The sequence below is a fragment of the Podarcis raffonei genome, chromosome Z, assembly GCF_027172205.1.
Source record: "Podarcis raffonei isolate rPodRaf1 chromosome Z, rPodRaf1.pri, whole genome shotgun sequence".
NCBI lineage: Eukaryota > Metazoa > Chordata > Lepidosauria > Squamata > Lacertidae > Podarcis > Podarcis raffonei.
Genome location: NC_070621.1, coordinates 25,275,779 through 25,295,697, shown reverse-complemented (window position 1 = coordinate 25,295,697; position 19,919 = coordinate 25,275,779). Strand labels below are relative to the sequence as shown.

The window sequence follows — 19,919 nt, the reverse complement described above, 5'->3', positions numbered from 1 at the left end:
GCATGGCTTCCACTGGTGCCTTCCAGATGTTGCTGGATTGCAACCCTAAATCTGGAGGAGACAATGCAGGAATATATAGAGGCCAAAGGACAGAAACACCCTGGTTGAAGGAGGACTTCAACCAAAACTCTTTCTGCCCCTACCATTGGTAACCAGGAGTCAGAGTCTTCTCCAGATCATAGAGCCACAGTCTGAACCAGAAGGATAAAGGCATGCTGCTACAGGATAAGCCTCTGGGGTCAATGTCCCTCCAGCCCAAGAATGTGGCACTAATGGCCTCAGACTCGGATTATTCCATTAGAGGAAAGCCAGCAGGACCAGAGACCCCCACATTTCTGCCTTAATAGGAGACTACGGGAGAGGGCTAGGCCCCTTTGATTAAAGGAGAACCTTCTAGTGCAAGTGGGGAAACAATTGGGATGTTTTTTGCTGAAGCAATGTCAGAACTCTGTGCTGCTTGAATCTTGCATCTAGAATGAACCTTGCCCTGCCCTGGCCCCTGGCTCTCTCCTCATCACAGAGCAAGTGACCTACATTCAAGTATTATTGTCATAGAGAAGGGTAGGGAACATCAGTCCCAGGGGGTGTATGTAGACCTCTATCCATCCCTTAGGGCTCTTCCCCATGCCACCTCCCTCAATCTTCTCTGCTCTGTGCTCTACTTAAGTGAGAGCTTTTGCCTGGCTGGAATCTGTCACTGAACCTTTGTAATGCCTCCTGCTTGCTGGGATAAAGAGATGTGAGTGTACAGAACCTCTGCCTTTTGCCTGGCTGTGCAGAGGTAAGTGCCTACATCGCTCTGCCTACTTTTCCCTCTGGCCCCACCCACCTTAGGCAGGACCTCAAGTTTTTCCTGTCATTCACAACTGGTGGATTAAGGCAAGAATCTATTTCATAGAATATTAAGAGTTGAGGGGAGACTTCTGGGCTGTCCAGATTAACCTCCTGGAGCTACTGCTGGAATTGTAGCTAAAGATGGATTTGTGATGGACCTTTAGCCAGTTCATTAACTTTGTATTTCAGGTGTCACAAGACTCTTTGGAGGGTTTTTTGCCATAGCAGACCAGCAGGGAATTTCTGACCTCTGGAATCTCATTAACTTTGAAAGGGAACATCTAGGGAATGTAACCGATATCTAAATATCTGTTGATGCCTGAGATCTGCAGGTCCAGGACATCTTTTCAGCTGGAACTTGCTGGAACTCAGTTCTGGCCCCTCTCAGGTGGGCACCATTATCATTCTAAAAGAACAAGGGAGGTGTTCATGATGAGTTCCAGCACCTCTTTTTCTAGAAAAATAGCACCATGCAGGTCTATTGTGTGCAGTGAAATACATTAAAAGAACATGTATGTTTTCACATCATCAGAGGATGAAACAGAAGACAACTTGTGTAAAATAAACCAATTGCAGCAGAAAGGAAAATATCAGATGAAAACCTGAATGAATGTCAGAATAAATTAAGGCCCTTTTGTACATCCCTTCTGTGAACCCCAAATGCTGATTCACATCATGATCTTCAGAAGGAAAAAGAAGTCCATCTTCTGTAGCAAAAGATGAGCAGGTGTCACTGGATAAGGGATGCATTCACTTCTGCACTAGGTCCAGACAAGTCTTCATCAGCCTGGTTCCCTCCTGATATTTTGGACTACAATTATCCTTATTGAGAGTCACTAATTAATGCTGACTTCTTTTTTCTTCACTGTTTCCTCAAAGCACCCTCCCCAAGAGCCTGTGTCCTTGCATGTCCTTAGGTGTTTACAGAAAGCTCAGGATGCCAAGCAGAAGCTCATTTCACTCAGCATATGGCAAGGTTTATAGCACAAGGAAGCCTCTAATAAGCTTAAAGCAAATGAATGAATAGCACTTACTTATTCTATTGTGTCTACAGCACTAATGCTCATACAACAGCATAGGTGAGCTGGTGTGGAGGAAATACATTTATATATTTAGTCATGTTCGTGTGTGTGTGTTTTTCTCCATCTTCAATCAAGCAAACCTTCCTTCTCCCTTTCTCCTTGGAGGGGGTAAAATCTGTTCAACATCTCTGCCAAGCTGCTAGGCTTTCCATAATGAACATTTTATTGTTGCTTTAATTGAGTCACTGTTGTTTCCGCTTGGATTTTACAAATGGAATTTTATGGAACTAAATTGCATATATTTTAAATCACTTCTGCTTGTAAATTTTCTTGTACAGGGAGTCGATGGATCAAGGCAATCAATCAATCAATCAATCAATCAGCACATGGTACTAGAATACCCTAAGAGTATGTAAATTGTCAGTTCAGGAGAACTGGGAATCAAGTGGATTGGTGAGAATGAGTGACAAAAATACCCTTGAAGGGGAGTGGGAAATATGTGTCAACTTTCCCCCACCCACCCAATGATATTTACAGCAGAGACGTAATCCTATCCACGGACCATATGCAACACCATTCAAGATGCTGAAATTCTTTTACTACTCAGTGCAATACCAGAAGTGTAACAGGCAAGTCTGGCTTTGACAACTCTAAGTGGCTGTACCACGATTCAAGAAACACACCCTGAATATTATTGCAATGCCATAAACATTATGCTTCTGAGTACCAGTTGCTGAGAATCACAGGTGAGAAGAGTGCTGCTGTGTTCAGATTCTGTTTGTGGGCTTATCATGTAGGTATCTGGTTGGCCATTGTGAAAACAGGGTGATGGACTACAGTGGTACCTCGGGTTACAAACACCTCAGGTTACAAACACTTCAGGTTACAGACTCTGCTAACCCGGAAGTAGTACCTCGAGTTAAGAACATTACTTCAGGATGAGAACAGAAATCGCATGCCGGCGGTGTGGCAGCAGCAAGAGGCCCCATTAGCTAAAGTGGTACCTCAAGTTAGGAACGGTTTCAGGTTAAGAACAGACCTCCGGAATGAATTAAGTTTGTAACCAGAGGTACCACTGTATATGGACCATTGGCTGATCCAGCAGTTCTCCCTATTTTTTTGTTTTGTTTTGTTTTGTTCCTAGCTTGTATGTAGCTAACCACTCAGACAACCAGACGGCTTGTCTGGTTAATAAGAATAAGAATAAGAATAAGAATAATGTTATTATTTATACCCTGTCCATCTGGCTAGGTTTCCCCGGCCACGTTAAAAACTTCCCGATACAGGGCTGCCTTCAGATGCCTCCAAAAATTGTGTACTTCTTAATCTCCTTGACATCTGATGGAAGGGTGTTCCACAGGGAGGGCGCTTCCAAGAGATATTACCAAAACTCCTCCACCCTCCACATGCTCAGAAATCTGAGTCTTGGGGGACTGTGACACTTACCTCCAATACAAGGCAAATGTATTTGGTTGTCTTAGATATCAACTGAAAACCAGTTCCCCACTACAGTGGTACCTCAGGCTACATACGCTTCAGGTTAAGAACGTTGCTTCAGGATAAGAACAGAAATCGGGCTCCGGCGGTGCGACAGCAGCAGGAGGCCCCATTAGCTAAAGTAGTGCTTCAGGTTAAGAATAGTTTCAGGTTAAGAACGGACCTCTAGAACGAATTAAGTACTTAACCTGAGGTACCACTGTACATGAATGATCCTACCTGACGTCTTTTTGTACATCTATGATGAGGAGAACATTTCTTAACGTTCACTTCTGCTATTATTATTATTATTATTATTATTATTATTATTATTAACAAACCACCATCCCACATTACATCCAAACTTGGGAGAAGCTGCAATCAACCTGTAGTATGTTCTGAAACCACTGTTTAAGCAAATCACTTATTCCTGAGTTTGGAGGTAACGGAAAACTATGGTTTGCTTAAAAGTGGAAGTTAAAGTTTCTGATCTCCTTTTGATGGTTTTTAAGAGGGGAGCGGGAGGGAGCATGCAAGCCATTCTATCACAGGTCCATTTGCAATATCATGGTTGCCTATTAGGTCTGAATTGGCTCTGTGACTTTGGAATGATTGTCCAGCTTGTATTTCTATTCAAGTCAGAGGAGAATCTTGTTCCTTTTTCTCTCCTGCTTGATTTTTATGTTTTGAACTGCCTGTTTGGTTGAAGGATGGTATACAAATGAATGAATGAATGAATGAATGACTGGAGCAGCACCAGCTAGATGGGAAGGAAGGAGAGCAGAGAGTTAGAAGATAATGGCTGGGAGGAATTAGAGCTTATTAAATCTTGGCTGGGGAAATGGCTCATCTTAATGAAATCTGATTTGAGCCTGGCAGAACTCAAAACATTACTACTATTGGGTTGGTGCTAGACTGCCTCCAGACCACTCTCAACCTAATTCTGCCCCACGGGAGATGGAGGAGATGAAGAAAGAGCAGACCCGGGGTCTGCATCTTTTCTTAGGATTTTCGAGCTTTTGAAAGGGAAAAGCACACTCTGATTATGACATAGTTATGACATAGTTGCATACTTCCCTTTTAAACAATGATAGCACCTGTGCTCTACAACCAGAGGTCTCTGTTGTGTTGTTTTTGATGCTTGCTAAAAATGCTTTTGTTTAGGCAAGGCACACATTCTTAAACTCTCTTGATTTTATATATGTAGTAGAACCTCGGTTGTTGAACGTAATCTGTTCTGGAAGACCTTTCGACTTCCGAAACATTCGACAAAATGAGGCGCAATCGGCAGTTGGCAATTTCATTGGAGAAAATGGAGAAATGCACCTCAGAAGCTGGTCGACATCCAAGACGCATTTGAAAACGGAAGCATTCGCTTTCAGGTTTTCAGCATGATTTCGTGTTCCAAATCATTCAGCTTCAGAGACGCTTCAGAGACCGAGGTTCCACTGTATACTGAGAGTTTTATTATGTTTGTTCACCTGCTTGTTTTGATAGTCTGTAAATCCTATTGGTATTTTCCTGTAAACATTTTTTACTATTTATATAAACCTGGTCCTTTTCTTCCTGGGGGTACTGAACCTCCCCTTACCCACATATTAAAAGTGTGGTGCTAACTGTAACAACTTCATGGTGAGTGCCGTGTAAACCAATTGCAGACTTTTATTTTATTAAGTAGCCTATAAATTTTGTTACATGTGTAAAAGCGCTGAAAGTTCAAGAGTTTTTCAAAAAAGACTGAGAGACCACATTTGCAGACTAACATTTCATGATAGCAAACCCATATTTCCCATGATGTATTCCTGAGGTGGGAACCCAAGGCTCAGCTTTCACTTTACTGGAATTTACCATATGAATGTGCTCCTCCAGGGCTCTTTATAGAAGCTGGGGCTGCTGAAGAGGCCAAAGATTATTCTTGCTGTGAATCCTGGAAAACCTGCTCCCTGACTTGCAGGACTTTTGCCACCTGATCAGGGAAGGGAAGGCCTGGATTGACACCAGCTACAAAAGCTGAGGCTGCTAAACAGACTCTTGGGCTAGGGTTTGGGTGGGGGTGGGGATTGCTGCTGTAATTGATATTAATTTTTTGTATCTTTATTTTAGATATTATGATTTATGTGGAAAAAAATCAATTTGGTTGTGTACTTTTTGATGTTTTACTCATTGGTTATGACTACTTTTGTTATATTTCTAATTATGTATTTTTTCATGTGGTAAGCTGCATTGAGCATGACTTTAACCATGGAAAGGCAGCATACCTATAAAATTGTGTGTGTGTGTGTGTGTATCCGAGAATATATCTAGAAAAATAGGTACTGGAACTCACCATGAACACCCCCACCCCGTTCTTTTAGAATGGCAGTGGCCCCCACCCCCCAGTAAAATATTTGAGGGCCCCAAAAGTTTATAGCTATTGCCATTCAAATGGTGTGTGTGCCACACCTTGTGATCAATTATGCGGGATGGGGCTTACCTGCCCCCCTCCAACATTTTATTCAAACTGGCATCCTTGGTTCCGGTGAGTTCTGATCAAAAAGAACCCTGTATGTATATGGCCCCCCAGACTCTTCCTGGACCACACCCCTCATCAGCCCTGCTTTGTGCCCTCCTCAGACACTTTTGCACACCTATAGTGTGTTCGAGAACCATAGTGATACCTCTTTCTTGCCTGGATGGAGCGATGTGTGTGACTGTAGAAGCCTGTGGTTTGTGGGTAGGCTTAGAAAAATAAGAACCACCATGGGTACTTGCCCCTCAAAATGGCTGCCTATGAGGGAAAGAAGCCCTCTGGAGGAAAAGGTGTTAGTAAAGTCACTTAAATAACAGAAACAGAGTCAAAAGAGAGAAAGAAATGCTGATAACACTTTGCTGAGGAAAACCGAACAAAAACTATATAACTGGAGGAGACATATACAGAGGGCTTTTGTCTTTCTTACTTCAGGCCTCATACATAGCAGGGAGAAATTCAACCAAACATACAGGTCAAGAACTCATTCATCAATCAGAGCACATGATACCTCAGCAGCAAACATAATGGTACTCTGCTTGGTTGCTAAGCAACACCTCTACCTGCCCCCTCTTCACTTGTGAATAATAACAGAATTAACCCTTTAACTGTATATGGAATGATCTCTGCTGATGCAGATCTCTGCTGATGCAGCTCCAACAAAAGGCAGACATCAGGGAGCTACAGATGATCTCACCTCATGACACATGTAACTGCAAGCATGTGTGTTTGCCTCATGCACAGATTACTTTCACCTCCTGTAATCAAAATACATATTTTACACCTCAAACATGTTGCGTGCAAACTTCAAAAAAGCATCAGGTTCTGCATTGGCAATCAGTTGGATATGAACACTTTGTGTTGAGGCCATTTTGAAATTCAGCCATGAAAACTCATTTGAATGAATACTCTCCAGAGGGCAACGGCCAATTTCTCTGACTGTCAGCTGAGCTCTCTCCCATCATCCATTATGTGCCATACTTGGATTGCATTTCTCAGCTTTCCACTTTACAGGGATTTACAATTTGAGTGGGAATTACACATGTTTAGAACCCATCTGGAATTTCTCTACATCTGCCCTTCCCTCTGTCACCTGAACTTTAAATCAACCCACATAAGAAGGCTCTGAAACCCCCTAAAATATTGAGGTTTGAAATATTTCAAGCTTTGTCTTTCCTAGAGCCTCTGTCCTTGTTTGTACAAATCAATCAGACCCTCCAGGGACAGCTGCTAGCATAACAAATAATATAATATCTGCACAGCAGGGAGGGCATCCCCCCTGAGGGGGCACGACTGTATCCTTTTCAGAATGACGCAAGCTGTTAGAAAGGGGGTGGGGCGCACCATACCATGCTGAAGCTAATTTAGCTAATATTTCTGGATTCTAGAAGTGTGTCTAGATAGAAAAGGGAATGTTTTGTGAATGTGCTGGGCTTTTAAAAAAGAGGTGTCCCTAATAATATACTATAGAAACAAAGGTGTACAGAAGTCAGATTCTGTGATATTTTGGAGAGACCACCAGCACTGCTTCCTATATAGACAATGCCACATGTGACTATAATTGCATCAATGCAATTAGGATGTATGCTTTTGTTATGTAAATGGCATGTGTGAGGAAGCCTCTGGACTGTGGGGATGAGCAGTCTCTCTCTCTCTCTCTCTCTGCCATGATCCAAACAAAATCACCTCTCCATTTGCATTTCAAGGGATGTCTGCAAACAACAGCTTTGGGGAGCTGCACAAGTCCATGAAAGGATGAGAAGAAGTTGAACGCCCACCTCTGATGGACCTGGGGCTGTTCAGGTTATGCTATTTGCATAACCAAACAAATGTGCATCCACACAAAATTAATATCAGATCAAGTTGAGCCCTAAGCTACAGACCTATTTACATGCCTGCCTTGTTTGTCCATCAAAGGAGAAATGCATGGGAACAATGTGCCTAAAGCCCATACAATTTACATCTGAATTTTTCACGTACGTGTTTTTTTCCTTCAAAGCCAAGATGGAATGGACCTATGATTGAAGACATGCAAAACTGACAGATAATAGAAATAGGCTGGTCCATCCATCCCTACTGGTTGGCTACAGTTCAGTTTGAATTGTCTTAAGAAAAATTAACTCATCATCTTAAGGTTTTGAAGGGGAGTACTAAGCCAATGAACTTTGCTGCCTATTAGAGGGCACATGTGGTACACATGAGCAAACAACATATGAAGCCACTTATCCCAGTGAAGTATGACTTTATTTGGCAATACCTATGGCATATGACTTTGCTTGACTGATAGGTCCATATATTGCACCCTTCACCAGACCCCAGTTAACAGGAGTGCCACCTTGGCTCTGCGATCATGGGTGCCTGGGGCCATGGGTGCCATGCAGTGTGCCTGGCCCTGGCACCGAAATTTGTGGATGCCCAGCCCCTTCATGGGAAATTTTGTGGGTGCTCGGGCACCCCAGGGAGTTGTCATCTATGCCGCTTAACAAGATGACAGCCCTCCTTTTCATTGGCTTCCTTATGCCTCCCTCTCTGCTATCTGCTTACACATTGATTTTCCACAAAGCCATTCCAGTGGCTGCTTTATTGGATTTTAGTTTTTTTATTCAGTGTGTTTAGCATTATTGTCGTATGATTTACTAGTTCTGTTGTCCTTTTTAAGGTTTCAGTAATAAAACGTGTCAGTCATAAAATGAGTGAATGAATGAATGGACTCTGTTGAGTTGCTACTAGACCACAACCTGTAGATCCAACGTGGAGAACCTCTGGCCAAAAGACCTATCACAGCCCACCAGACCTGTTAACCAAGCCCATGCATTTCGCCTAAAGCACATCCCCTCCCCCTCCCCCTTCTCCACTTCTCCCATTCTACAATGAGTTGGCAAAGCAGGCAAGAGAGCTCTTTCACTTGAAGGATCCAGTCTTCGGGAGAAAAAAAAGTTCCCCAACCTTGTTGTAGATTCTGCCTACAATTTATAACGTTACAGGGTGGAGTTTCTCACTTTGTTCATCTTCATATCAACTGCATATTCCTGCATTGCAGGGGGTTGGACTAGATGATCTTCAGGATCCCTTCCAACTCTACAATTCTACGATTCTATGATCCTTTCATGCACCCTCCCACCCTGCTCATCATGAGGTGAAACTGAGATCCGGTTTGTCTACAGGAAGCAGGAGATACAAAAGGGCAAGTGGAAGAATCAGAAGGGAGATGCATCAGCTCCACCATTGCCCATTGCACTGGCATTTTGAAACCATTTAGTTTGGGACAAGGTAGCCTAATAAACCAATGTGCAAGGATAGACAGCCAACCCTACTCTGCAGAGGAGTTCATTTTCCTCATGGAAGCCTGTTTTCTTCTAGCATTCCTGATGCATGAACCTTGCCTCAAACCATGAGCAAGAAAGTCACTCCCTGAAATGAAATGCATTGTGCTATAACTACTACATCAGGTGCAAATGCTGGCAATATATCATAGATCATAGCCCATTAATGTCTATTTTCATTTCTAGATGGCCTTCAGCAAACTCAAGGAAGCATGACTGCTCACTCTGCTGCCGACAGCCCTTTCAGGAATTAAATATAGCATTGGCATTCACATTCCCAGAGTCATAGAATTATTTCACTGAGTTCTCTATAGCTACAAATACCATTCTAGCACTCTCCAGATGTTTTGGAGTTGTAGTCCAGAACATCTGGAGGGCACCAGGATGACAAACGGGCCTAATCATTCTGGGCATTCTGTAGCCCTGCTGTCAAAAGTCCTATAACACCTTTTACAAAGTCTGCATACAGAACATAAGATTTTACCTAGCAGTACAATTGTTGAACGTACTAGGTGCTATGTCAATTATGTTTCAAACTACAGTTTTACAGAACTTTCAGAGAAACCAGATTATGCTTTACAGTGGTACCTCGGGTTACAGACGCTTCAGGTTACAGACTCTGCTAACCCAGAAATGGTACCTCGAGTTAAGAACTTTACCTTAGGATGAGAACAGAAATCGCGCAGCAGCGGCTCGGGAGGCCACATTAGCTAAAGTGGTGCTTCAGGTTAAGAACAGTTTCAGGTTAAGAACGGACCTCCAGAAAGAATTAAGTTCTTAACCTAAGGTACCAATGTACTTTGATCCATCAAGCTCCATCTGAACTCTTCAGGAGACCAATGACTGTGAAACTGGCCAGAACATAAGAGGCTGGTATTCAGAGGTTCTATTAAGGTGACCATTTTTGCACTGACAAATGAGAAGGCAGAAAAAGCACATGTGTTTGCATAAAATTTGCATGTGCTGAATCGTAATTACAGGTGTAAATTTAGAAATAGTGATTATAATTTAAGCAGAAGTACAGTACATAGGAGGGGAGATTGAGATCAAGTGACCTATAGGCTTTCTCAGCCTGCTCTCCAGGCATTAATGATTGATGGGTAACTTCAAGGCTCCTGTTCTCTATTCTTTGCTTCTACATATTTATTCTTAAACCTGACTTGGAGCAGGCAGTCCTTTAAATAAGGACACCTTCAGATAGAGTCGAATCTGATGCTTCACCCACTTTTGCCTCTGGCCACACCCACCACTTCCATGTGATCCCCAAAAGTTTCCCCAGGAGGGAATGTGATCCTCGGGCTGAAAAGGTTTCTTTACCCTCAGAGGAAAGGCATCTGTCTCTTCCCACTCAGATGCCAACTGGGGTGCTGAACATAAAATTATTGTACAGTCATACCTTGGATCCCGAATGCCTTGCATGTCGAATGTTTTGGCTCCCAAACACGGCAAACCTGGAAGTGAGTGTTCTGGTTTGCGAATGTTCTTTGGAACCCAAATGTTCGATGTGGCTTCTGCAGCTTCTGATTGGCTGCAGGAGCTTCCTGTAGCCAATCAGAAGCCATGCCTTGGTTTTCAAATGTTTTGGAAGTCAAACGGACTTCCAGAACGGATTCCATTTCACTTCACTGTAATCTCAACCAAAGCCACTGGTCTTCTGCTTCTGGACCGGCCCCTACTGCCACATACTGCCCACCTGAAAGGTTTCCGTAATGTGGCTCTTGTTCTGAAACAGCTTCTCCACCCCTGAAATAGAGAACTGTCCCCTGTAAAGCACGACCAAAGACACCCCAAGTCTGATTTGGGCCATCCTAAAAAGCAGCTACTGATAAACTTCCCTTCTCCATTAATGTATCTAATCCCTTTAGAGTATTATCAGCTAGTGATCAGCATCACATATTTTGTGGCAGGAAATCCCACAACTTCATTATAGAATCCTTTGCCACCAGGTGCAAAACCTTGTTCAGCAACTATTGTTTTTTGGGGGTGGGGGCCATATTTGGAACCGAACATTTCTCAATATTAGCTCCACCTACTGGCACACCTCCACGCATGGTGACACAAGCACAGGGCTCTAACCCTCTTTCTCCTCATGTGAACAGTAATAGAGGTTCCAGTTCCTACATTTGAGGGGGTTGGACTAGTTGGCCCTTGGGGTCCCTTCCAACTCTACAATTCTATGAGGCTTTGATAAAGCTTTTTGTATTTCAGTAGATCCAGGCAAAGTGCTGTTAGAAAGCAGGGTGTGTGCTTAATGAAGGGCTGTGTTTTGGGACTGGATTGAATTCCTCTGGACCTGTGCCTGGAGTAACCAAGAGAGGCAAATCAGTTTGCCAGATTTCCCAAGCACATCATAGGGGTATCTGCACGTTACATTCAATGAGTGTACAGTCTATGTTCAACAAATATTTGAACTGTACATTCCTACACATGTAACATTAAGTGTATGGGCATTCTGTGTGTTACACAATAGATGAACTGTACAAATAAACAAGAACACGCATTTGTACATGTGTAGAGAGGCAGCTTGTACCTGTGCACAGTATATAATGTGTGAACAACTCATTGCATTTAAATACCAGGAAAGATAAATGAAATATAGACATTTAAGTGGTGTTCACATGTTGCATTCAACAAATGTAGTTTGTGGACCTGTGCACAGAATAGTTGAACTGTACAAATCATCAAGCAATCATTCTTTCATACAAACCTGTGTAATCTTAGCTTCCACCTACACCCAGTGTAATATATTTGACTGATTTAACAAAATTTATACACCGCTTGATTGCAGTAAAGCCACTAAGCACTTGGAAAGAAATGTTAAAATTATTACAAATCAGTTCAAAACAATTAAAAACAATTAATATTAATGGAAAAAGAGATTAATGCACACCAACATCTATATGTCTGTATAGGCTTGCCTAAACAAATGTGTGATGTGTGAACAAGCCTGTCATAGCCATATCAAAGTATTCTGCATAAGCAGTACTTTTCAGGGATTGGAAATAAAAATTAGAATCATAGAATTGGAAGGAATCCTGAAGGTCATCCAGTCCAACCCCCTGCAATGCAGGAATCTTGCCCACAGCCATTCCTAGGCAAGCTCAAATCACCAGCCTCCGGTTTAGCTACACAACCTCCAGATTTCAAAAGGAGGTTATAGAAGATGTAGTGAAGCTGCTGAAGAAAGCATATAACATTCTGCTAGAATGGGAAACAAAAGATGAGGTCAAAGCAGTTCTGATCAAATGGGCACAAGATATAGGACACAATATACTTTTTGAGGATTGGGAAAAGCTGTAGAAGGTGGACTTGAAATTTACAGATTGTTCTCTTTTGAAAGAAAATTACATAAAAATGATGTATAGATGGTATATTACACCAGTATAAACAGCAAAAATGTACAAAACCCGGTCAAATAAATGTTGGAAATGTAAAGAAAAAGAAGGTAACTTGTATCATATGTGGTGGGAATGTAGAGAAGTTTAAAAAAATTGGGAGATGATATATAATGAATTGAAAAAAATGTTTAAATTGACATTTGTAAAGAAGCCAGAAGTGTTTTTGTTAGGGATTTTAGGACGAGACCTGCCAAGCAAAACAAAGAATGATTGATAATTGTTTTGTTAAAATGGTTTAATAAAAATATTTTTTTAAAAAAATAAATAAATCACCAGCCTCCTGGTTAACAGCCAGATGCAGTGACCCTTTACGCCACAAGGCTTCCACACAAATGCCCCCTGCATTTGTGTGTGCACTCGTGCATGTGGACAAATATGAATTATATAATTGCAAGGGTAAAACAACTCATCCTGAACTTGTCTGAGGGTATTGTTCCATTGTAACTATAGCAGCAAATCCATATTGTCTCCTCCACCCACCCAAAATCCCATATGAGTTTTTAGTTGTAAATCCTTGTGGCTTTATGATTATGATTTTAATTATCTCAGTAGTGTCATCAGTATACATGGGACTTTACCGAGTAGCAATGCAAACACATCAGCTCCCTGCCCCAAGTAGATTCCAATTTGATTTTGCCAGAAAATATGGGCGAGGGGGAGGGGAGGATCAAGAGAACCATAGAATCATAAAGTTGGAAGGGAAGAGAGGAAAAGACAGATAAGGCACAGGTAACAAAGATAGAGGGGAACAACCGCAGTGGCTTTGCTCCAGCTATTTTCAAACTTCATTATCCCCACTCTTCTCAAAGACACACAAATGTACATGTACAGTTGAGTTTATTCTCTTTCTTTCTTTTTCTGTAGTGCAAAGATGTTGCTTCCTAAGAGAGGAAGGCAGGGCAGGAGTCATACGTGTTAACAAAAAGCCAGGAGGCAAGGTGAATGGGGAAAACACTTGGATTTCTGCTTTAAAGATGGAACTCAGGTGCTGAAACAAAGCATGAAGACTTACAGCAGGCTCAGTAGCATCAGCAGCCACCGCAGCTGAATGTTGCCCTCTTCATGTTCGATGCACATCAGTTTCCTGCCCATGGCAAAATGGTAACAAAGCAGGCCTGGTTGATTGCTGACACCATGATGTCATTATTGGAAATCCTAGCTTCAGGGACAGCATTTCCATGGGATGACATCATTCAAGATGGCAACTCACTGGCTTAAAGACAAGTGGCAGAGTACCTCTGCAACTTAAGAGTACATGGAAATGTTGCCTGAGAGGGATGAGAAGCAACATGGGATTTAACCTTTGCATCTCCAGGCACACAATGAGCAGAAATCTATTTGTGCATCCACCTTGACAAACAAAAAAGGTAGCAGCTGTAGACACGGATATCCAGAATCTCCACCTTTAGAAAGGACTGGTACCATACAATCAAGGCTTTTAAAGATGCTTATTTAGATATACATACGAGGAACAAACCTTTCATTTGCCTCTCAGATATATCATGGAGAGAGGCGATCTTTTTTTTAAAAAAAGGATGACTCCTCACTTTATCACAAAATACGACTCTCTGCAGGAATCTCCAAACTCGCCATGGAACGCTGTGAGAAATATTAGACATGCCAGACTCTGCTGCATCACCATGCCTGAATTCCCTCTTTTAGTCAATCTCTCTTTCCATTCCTGTCTCCTTTTAACAGGCATAGCACTGCAAACATTCCTCCTCCGCCCCCTTTCATACTCCAACTGCCCCCTTTGACAGATCCACACCCACATCTACTACACCTCTCTCACTTCAGCAGACACACCTTCCCCCTGGGGCATCTCCATGTAGCTTCCCTTCTGAGCTGCCACAGATGCACCTTATAGAGACACTGAACACAGTCGCCCCAAACAAAGGGACACACCCTGCAGTCACACTGATGCACATGGATGGCAAATCCTGTGGTTTTCACCCCCTCCAACCTTGTTCCCCCCACCCCACATGAAAAAACGTTTTGTAAAGCCACAGGTACTGGAAGCATGAGAAAGCTCAACTTGTATTATAAAACATTTTTTAAAAAAATTTGCAGTAATGATGAGCAATAAAAAAGCATCCTTTAGCACAAATGATAAACTAAAGATCACATCAGCAATGTGCTTTATTAAATCATCTTAAATGATCTTACAAGTTTTAAGGCAATCTACTTTGGGTTTTTTGCATGACTCACAATATGAGGTTTGGGCATTTGGAGTTGGTGACTTTGCATGCTGCAGACACTGAGTCACATTTACAGACCGGCGACTCCGCACAACTATGCCTGTAAGGAATGGCTACATAAATGCATGCATATACCTTGCAGAACATAGTGCAAATTGTTCACATGCACCCTACCGAGACACAGCTTCACCCAGACACACCCATGTGGAATAGTACTTTCCACAAATCCTCCAACCACATGGATACACATTCTTATTCACACTCGCTCCTACAGAAATCCTGGGCACACCCCCTTTAATACAAAGCAGAAGCACTGATGCATTGGGTACAAGGCGGCACGGAGAGTGATATTGCAGACATGGTCCTGAGGGAATACTCAGAACAGCCTTCTCCTCCCCACTCCAAATCAACACACAGATAGACATAATCCCAAATGGCATAACACAAACACCATGCTTTCTAGTAATATTTCCGGCCCAAGGACATGGATCCTGCAAATATACTGGGTATGACTACTTATGCGCACACATGCTCTAAACACAGACATGGTCCTTAATGCCCCTCCATACGATTGTAGTTGCCCTGTACACATACCACCCTCAGGCAACCTCACTAATGACCCACAGAAGGACATCCCTATGGACAGACTGAAAATAATGCCCAAAAGCCACAGACAAAACCAACATACACATATTTGAATACCTGGCACCTTTCCCCCTCCTTCCCCAAATGAACTCGACTTCAAATGCATATACATGCAAGCACACCCAAGCACAGACATAGTACAGAAATACGCCCACAGTTTGTACATAAATCATGCAAATGCACTGTGCATTGAGGACACCCCCCCCAGAACATCCTTTAAATGATGGGGAGAAAAGTCCTTATTAAACAACCAGTGGAGAACTTCCTGCTCCTTTTAATAGGCACTGTTTGTCTTCTCAGTCCCTGTAGGAACTGAGCACATGATTTGCATGTGTGTCCAGTCTTCTGTGAAGTGGTCTCAGGAAGGGGGGGCTGAAGGGGGACATCCACCTGAGACCATGGAAAGCTACCACCCATCAGATATTGGGCCAGATGGATCAACAGTCTGGAATAAAGGCAGCTTCATAGGATCCATACCCAAGGTTCTGAATGAATTCTATTGCCATTCATGAAAAAGAACCCATGGATGAAATGCTGCTTTTTTAAACAATCCTGTGAACCAGGCCCTTGCCATTCATATACTGGATCATGACCCATGCTCCTCTAATGAGGGCTGAAGTAGTGGGACTCCTATGTGTTGCTTTCTAAGCTGATCATGCCTCTTCCACACACCCATGCCCTCCCTGCACCAGCAAGCAAGCATTGTTTCCTACTAATTACCTTCTTCCAGCTCATCCATGCTCCCAATCTTTCTGGTGCCATCGATGGTGTAAATGTAGCGAACTCCCTGAGGCAGGTTAATGTTATCAGACAGAGACCGAGTCAGGTCAGCAAGCAAGGCGTCAAAGCTTCGGAAGCGGTCTCCGGAAACAGCGTACACAATCCCCTTGAAGTAGCGGTCCCCGTTGCGGTAGAAGCGCACCTTCTTGGCTTTCTTCTCATTGCTCAGCGCTTGCAAGGTCCTGGTCCGGTAGAAGCTACAGTGGGCACTGTGAGTGGGGCTAGGCAGGCCATTCATACGGGAGCCTCGCATGTTTCTGGACGCCTTATCTCTTTCGTCAAAGTGTCCAAAATCAAGTTCCATAGCTCGGTGAGCCCTAGAGGTGTGAAGCTGAGGCAGAGGAGGAACAGGAGAAGGGAAAGATGCAAAGGGAGGAATTAAGTGAGTCAACCCAATAACTGACAATTGGTGGTCTGGATGTGAAAAGAAACCCACACTTTTGCTCTTATGTTTTACTTCCCCTGGAGTAACACCATAGAAGGTTTCTTCCTTATATGTGGGGGTGTGGTTCAAGTGCCGGGAAGGGTGGGTGTACTCTAGGCAATACAATGGAGCAGACTTAGTAATAGGCAATCAATTGCATGGAGTTGGCCCCAGGGATTCTAAGGATCCCTTGCTATATCTGGCTTAGTAGGTGAGACTGGGACAGAAATGTCCAGGGTTGCCATTTCAGAAAGCAAGCCATCCACAAACTACTAAAGACCAGTGAACAGAAGTTCACTGCAGTGTAGTTGGGGCTGCAGACTGAAGGCAGAAAAAAAGAACTTCGGCTGGTAGGTGGATACAAGGAAGTGACAGACTAAGCAACCCTGAGGGATTAAGCATCCCAAAGACTGAACCACCAGCTCCATTTGCATGGTTTTCAACATGCCCATTCACCGATGGGGCGACAAGCTGAATCACAGGGCTATGTCAAATGGGGGACTATAAATTGAAATGGCTGATAGACCAGGAAGACATCTAGCTAGGATCCAGACTTCTTTGTGACCAGTCCTTCAGATACCTCCTCTGATCTAGCTATCAGTTTCAGATATTAGAATCTGGGAGGCAGTGGGTGGGAATCCCTGACATTCAAATGGCATTGGAATAAGTTTATGTTAAATTGCAAGATTTCCCCCTGCACAGTTAATCTGCTGCATCATCTGATCAGGAAGAGGGTTTTTTTTTATCCCTTCCCCCCACGCCTTCCCTCTTAATGAAGCATTTTTTAATTGCTGAAGGTATGTGCATCACACCACTACAAGCGCACCTTTCATTGTTCAGAGGCTGCGGCGTAGTACTACTATAGGAAGAGGGAGCGGACAAGAGAGTCAATTGAATTTCTGCAGCGGAGCGGAGAAGGGGGCGGGCGGAGGAATGACAGAAATAATCTCGAGCATGAACTAAGACACAAGAGAGTGTATCCTCTTGCAATGGAAAACTCCAAACCAAAAAGAAAGCTCTGGGTGACTGGAAACCTTATACCGCTACCATTTGGCTGTGCAGGGCTATTAACATGCAGCTCACATCTTCTCATCACAGATTCACACAACAGAAATGGGATTAAAGCCCTAGACTCAGCAATCAGGTACAAATCCTGGAAAAAGCTGTTGCTTTCCTTCTGCCTCTCATCCGGCTAGCCAAGCCCTATCCCTTCATTCATTCTCTTCAGTGCCAGTGACCTGTCTCTGACCCTATTGTCACTGTTGGGTAGCAAAAGGAGTTTCCATTCCCACTAGCCTATCTTCCTTTCTCCAAGTTTAAGAAAATGCTTCCCCCTGCCAGCACTTGAAGACGCTCACAGGTCTAGGAACGATGTTCTGAAAACAATGCAATCTCAGCACAACTTTTGCAGTCAAGAGATTTTTGTTGGGAGGCATTGTTCACTTGCAATGTGAGGTCTTTCTTCCCCCCTCTCTTGTGCATCTGGCATCTGTTACTTTCTGCCTGGGAAAGCGTAAGCTCTACTCACCGGTTTTTCAGCTCGCAGGGTGGAGATGCTAAGAGAGAGAAACCCAGCCACACTCTGTCTTTGTTGTCTGAGCTCCAAGCAAGAAATTCCTGCCAGTTTGGCTAGGACTCCTCCTAGGTCCTAGTGCCTTGAGTCACACACACTCACACACACACACACACACACACCCCTTCTGCAAAGTATTTTTGTGTCAGTGGGCTTGCTGCTCATGATGGATCGACTCTCTAAAATTCTCCCTCTCCAAACTTAACAGAGGAAAGAGAGCATGATTCCAGATTTCATTTCCTTAAGCAGATGAAGAGGGCTGAGTGAGCTACATCTTGACTGCATTGTTCACTATGTTCCAAGGCAAACCTCCCATTGTCTCTACTTGTCCTAATGACCTTCCAGACCCAGCTGGAATCAGCCAACATTTGATTTATGCCACAGTGCTACGAATTTGCAGATGCAACGAAGGTGTTAAGTCTTGTAAGCTGAATTTCTGATTCCTGCTGAAAATCACACTTGCCTAGAAGGGGGAGGTTGTGAGCAAATGAAGGCATAAGCTGACGCTCCCCAGCCACACTCATGAACAGAATCTGCCCACAAGGCTGGGAACAAGGAGGCACTTTGTTGGAATGATTTTTAAAGACTACAACTTCATCCATTATAAACAATAGATGGCCTCCCCTGATTAAAAGCAGCCACAAGTCCACAGTATGGGTAACTATTTAGGTTGCAAAGGCATGCCTTAGGCACCTGCCAACACCAGCACCTTTTAGAGCAGGCATAGCAGCCAACAGGGTGCCCAATGTGGTGATATTAGACTGCGACTCCCATCAGCTTTAGCCAGCATAGCCAATAATCAAGAATGATGGGTGTGGGAGTCCACAACTTCTGAAGGGTACCAATATTGACGACCCCTGGTTTAGGACAACCCATCCCTGTTTCTGAATTCAATCCTGTGGGGTGTAAACACAGGAGCAGTCAATGACAACATTCCTAGAGTGTACATGTTAGAACATGGGGAGGGATGTCTGTCTAGCAAGCAGGTAAACTTCCTGGGGACGGACTTCCTCCGCATGTGACCAGAGGTGGGTGTGGCCTCACCTGTGCAGGTAAATGACAAAAGCACAGGGCAGGCAGCCATCTCTCTCTCTCTGCCATCTTCTTTCGATGAGGAAACATCTAAGGATGCTCTCTTGGCTCCCAGCCAAGAGAGGAGATAAGGACTATCTTGCTACAAGATAGATTCTAAATGTATTTTACCTTTTTAAGCCTGTCTGCCTTCTGGGATCATATTGTGAACAGAACGTGAGTAAACTCTTTTATACTTTTATAAAGACTGTGTTGTGTCTTGTATTTTAAGAGGGAACAAAGGGGAAATTACCAGAGTAATTATTATAGAGGTTCTAGCGAACCTGTGCAGACGTTACCGTTGCGAACTTAAAGGGGAATGTCTATAAACTCTGCTGATATTTTGGGAACTTGTTAGCACAAGTTGGATAAGGATATAATTAGTCAATATATCCTCTCCTGTACCCCTGAACATTCCCACAAAGGGTTATGGGCCCAGTATCGCATATTTCTGCGTATTTTTGAAGGATTGCATTGGATTGTGATTTTGAGTTGAGTAGTATTTTTCTGAGTTAACTTCCTGGTAAGCACATGGTCCTTTGTTCCATTGTGCGGTGAGGATTAAGCAACCCCCTCCCCTTCCCTCAGAGTTCACAGTGACCCAAGGCAGTGAAGAACTGTTTTGCATTTTGAGATTTTTGAGATTTTGATTTTAAAATTTTGAGAAAT

At 43.2% G+C, this 19,919-nt stretch overlaps 1 protein-coding gene across 4 annotated transcripts in view; it reads right to left on the bottom strand.

The window, feature by feature from the left end:
• DCX (doublecortin) overlaps positions 1-18,252 on the bottom strand; it is a 109,521-nt gene extending 91,269 nt beyond the window's left edge. For all 4 annotated transcript variants that reach the window (XM_053375022.1, XM_053375023.1, XM_053375024.1 and 1 more), the window contains exons 1-2: positions 18,135-18,252; positions 16,123-16,513 (exon numbers count right to left, since the gene is read on the bottom strand). In XM_053375022.1, coding sequence (XP_053230997.1) covers positions 16,123-16,486 — 364 coding nt within the window. In that variant the 5' untranslated portion in view covers positions 16,487-16,513; positions 18,135-18,252. The remainder of the gene's footprint in view (positions 1-16,122; positions 16,514-18,134) is intronic.
• Between the last annotated feature and the right edge of the window lie 1,667 nt (positions 18,253-19,919).